Source organism: Penaeus vannamei, chromosome 25 (genome assembly GCF_042767895.1).
Source record: "Penaeus vannamei isolate JL-2024 chromosome 25, ASM4276789v1, whole genome shotgun sequence".
NCBI classification, from domain to species: domain Eukaryota; kingdom Metazoa; phylum Arthropoda; class Malacostraca; order Decapoda; family Penaeidae; genus Penaeus; species Penaeus vannamei.
In genome coordinates, this window is record NC_091573.1 from 7,957,501 (window position 1) to 7,960,000 (window position 2,500).

Sequence of the window (2,500 nt, forward strand, 5' to 3'; positions counted from 1 at the left end):
ATATCTCCATTCTTACCGCTTCACCAAAACCTGTCCCCCATCTTTTTAAGTTCTCCCGTATATTCTACTCTTCTTCTTGCCATGAGAATATTCACCCTAAACTGGTACCCATTGCAGTCCTAAACATTTACCCAAATCTTGTTATTATCAACGCTGAAAACAAAAAATGGGGTATCAAAGTTCTTACTGCAAAAGTGTTGTCAAAACCGGCAGGATTTGAAACTATAGAAAATGGACGCGATTTGGGGGAAACTGAGATAATTCGGGATTCTTTGGGCAGGGAGCAGGGATTACAATACTGTCACTCCATCTTTCTTCTTGGTTTTCATATATGCTTTGAACCACTACTTTCTCTCTCTCTCCTCCTCCCCCTCTTCTTCTTCTTCTTCTTTCTCCTTCCCCTCCTCCTCATTCTCCTCTCTCCCTCCTTGGCCCTCACCGCCGCCATGGATCTTCTCCTCCATCACTTTTTCCTCTCCTCTTCCCCTTCCTCCTCTCATGCCCGAACTCTTCTCCTTCTCCCCCACCTTCTCTCTTTCCCCATTTTTCCCTACCCCCCCTCTCTTCCCCTCCCCCTCCCAGAAAATCCCCATCCCTACCCCTCCACTCATCACCACCCCTTCCCCAACCCTCCTCCTTCATCCTAACCTTCCGTGTAGGATATCATTGATCTCCTTCCTCAGCGCCTCCTCCAGCCACGGCACGTAGACGTCCTCCAACGCCTGCAGGATGTCGGGACCCAAGGAGCTCAGGACGCCGTTCACGAAGTCCTCCATGTCTCCTCCGCCCATGATGTTCTCGAAGTGGATCTGTGAAGGGCGTCCGCCGGTGCAGTCAGGGGCGGTGGCTGGCTTTTTGGGCGACTGCTTTGTCAGTTGGCTTTTCTTGTTTGTCTGTCATCTATCTGTTTTTTTTTTTTTTTTTTTTTTTTTTTTTTTTTTTTTGTGTGTGTGTGTGTGTGTGTGTGTGTGTGTGTGTGTGTGTGTGTGTGTGTGTGTACATCTGTTAAAACCTTTCGAGTGCATTCGAAAAATGTTACCATTACAACAATAACAAACACAATAAAATCAATACACCATCAAAGCCCTAACAACCAAACACATACAAAAAAAAAATCCCAAAAACTCAAAACAAAAGAAAACATGTTATATTTCCCTCTCTCTCACATCGGTAGAATTCGCATCGAAGTTCAGCTCCAGCTTCGAGACTCCGAGACCGACCTCCGTTTCTCCCAGCTTGATCGCGATCGACATCTTCAGGTCGAAGGCGTCCAACCTGTGAGGATACGTGCGCAAAAAGTAAAATTATGTTAATCAATAAAATTATGTATAATGATGATTAGCTTAAGTAATATCGGTACAAAGATAATTAGTTAACGCAACGACGGTGTAATGACAATTCAAAAACGACCATAAACAACCAAACAAATGAACAACAGAGCCAGCGTCACCAGAAGGGGCCCGAGCCATAGATCGGGAGGACGTCGATGGCGCCCCCGACGTCGTAGCTCCCAGCGAAGTCGAGCATCGGGAGACCCAGAGAGACGTCGACGGTGAGGAAGAGGAGGTTGCTGTGGACGCTGTCGATGGTGAAGGTCGACAGCTGATTGATGGTCAAGTTGGTGAGAGATCCGTGCAGGCTGTGGCGGAGAGAGAAGGGGGGTAGGTAATTAGGGAGGAGAGAGAAGAGGGGGGGGGGGGGGTAGGTAACTGGATTAGGAGGAAAAGTTGAGAGCTTAAAGAGGTGGGTTGCGTGTTCAAAGTGTTGAGGGTTGAGGTAAAGCTGGGTTTTGTGGGAGGGTTTTGTCCCATACATTATGAGGTAAAGTATTGATTTCTAAGATTATGAGGTCAGGTATTGGATTATGAGACTATTACGTTTTAAGGCAAAGCATCAGCTCATTCAATCACGGTACGCTCTCTCTCTTTCTATCTCTGCCCTCTCTCTCTCTTTCTATCTCTGCCCTCTCTCTCTCTCTCTCTTTCTCTCTCTCTCTCTCTCTCTCTTTCTCTCTCTCTCTCTCTCTCTCTCTCTCTCTCTCTCTCTCTCTCTCTCTCTCTCTCTCTCTCTCTCTCTCTCTCTCTCTCTCTCTCTTTCTCTCTCTCTCTCTCTCTCTCTCTCTCTCTCTACCTTCCGCTTCCAAATTTTCGTCACTTTCCCCCTCTTTCTCAATGCCTCCCTTCCTCTCCCCCTAACCCCCTCCCTACCCCCCCTTTCCCTACTCCCTCGCACCACCTGAACCTACTGCGTGGTCCCGGATGTCACGTTCAGACTGACTTCCGGCAGCACCATAGGATCCAGCGGAGGAACCCCCAGCTCGGGCCATCCGTCCACCATGTGCGTCCTGAAGTTCTCGAGGGCGGCGATGATCTGGTCGTCGATGACATTCCTGACGGCGGAAGGTCCTGCGGGAGGGCGGGAGGAAGGGCGTGAGGGCGGCGGCTTCGGTCTCAGGGATATTAGTGAGAAAGATCTAGTGCCTTGGTCGGACCTTCAAGTA

General features: G+C 48.9%; 1 protein-coding gene across 1 annotated transcript in view; it reads right to left on the bottom strand.

Moving 5' to 3' along the window:
* LOC113800831 (uncharacterized) overlaps positions 1-2,500 on the bottom strand; it is a 9,165-nt gene that overhangs the window by 6,271 nt on the left and 394 nt on the right. Inside the window, exons 2-5 of the mRNA XM_027351627.2 lie at positions 2,246-2,405; positions 1,451-1,639; positions 1,167-1,275; positions 649-809 (exon numbers count right to left, since the gene is read on the bottom strand). Coding sequence (XP_027207428.2) covers positions 649-809; positions 1,167-1,275; positions 1,451-1,639; positions 2,246-2,405 — 619 coding nt within the window. The remainder of the gene's footprint in view (positions 1-648; positions 810-1,166; positions 1,276-1,450; positions 1,640-2,245; positions 2,406-2,500) is intronic.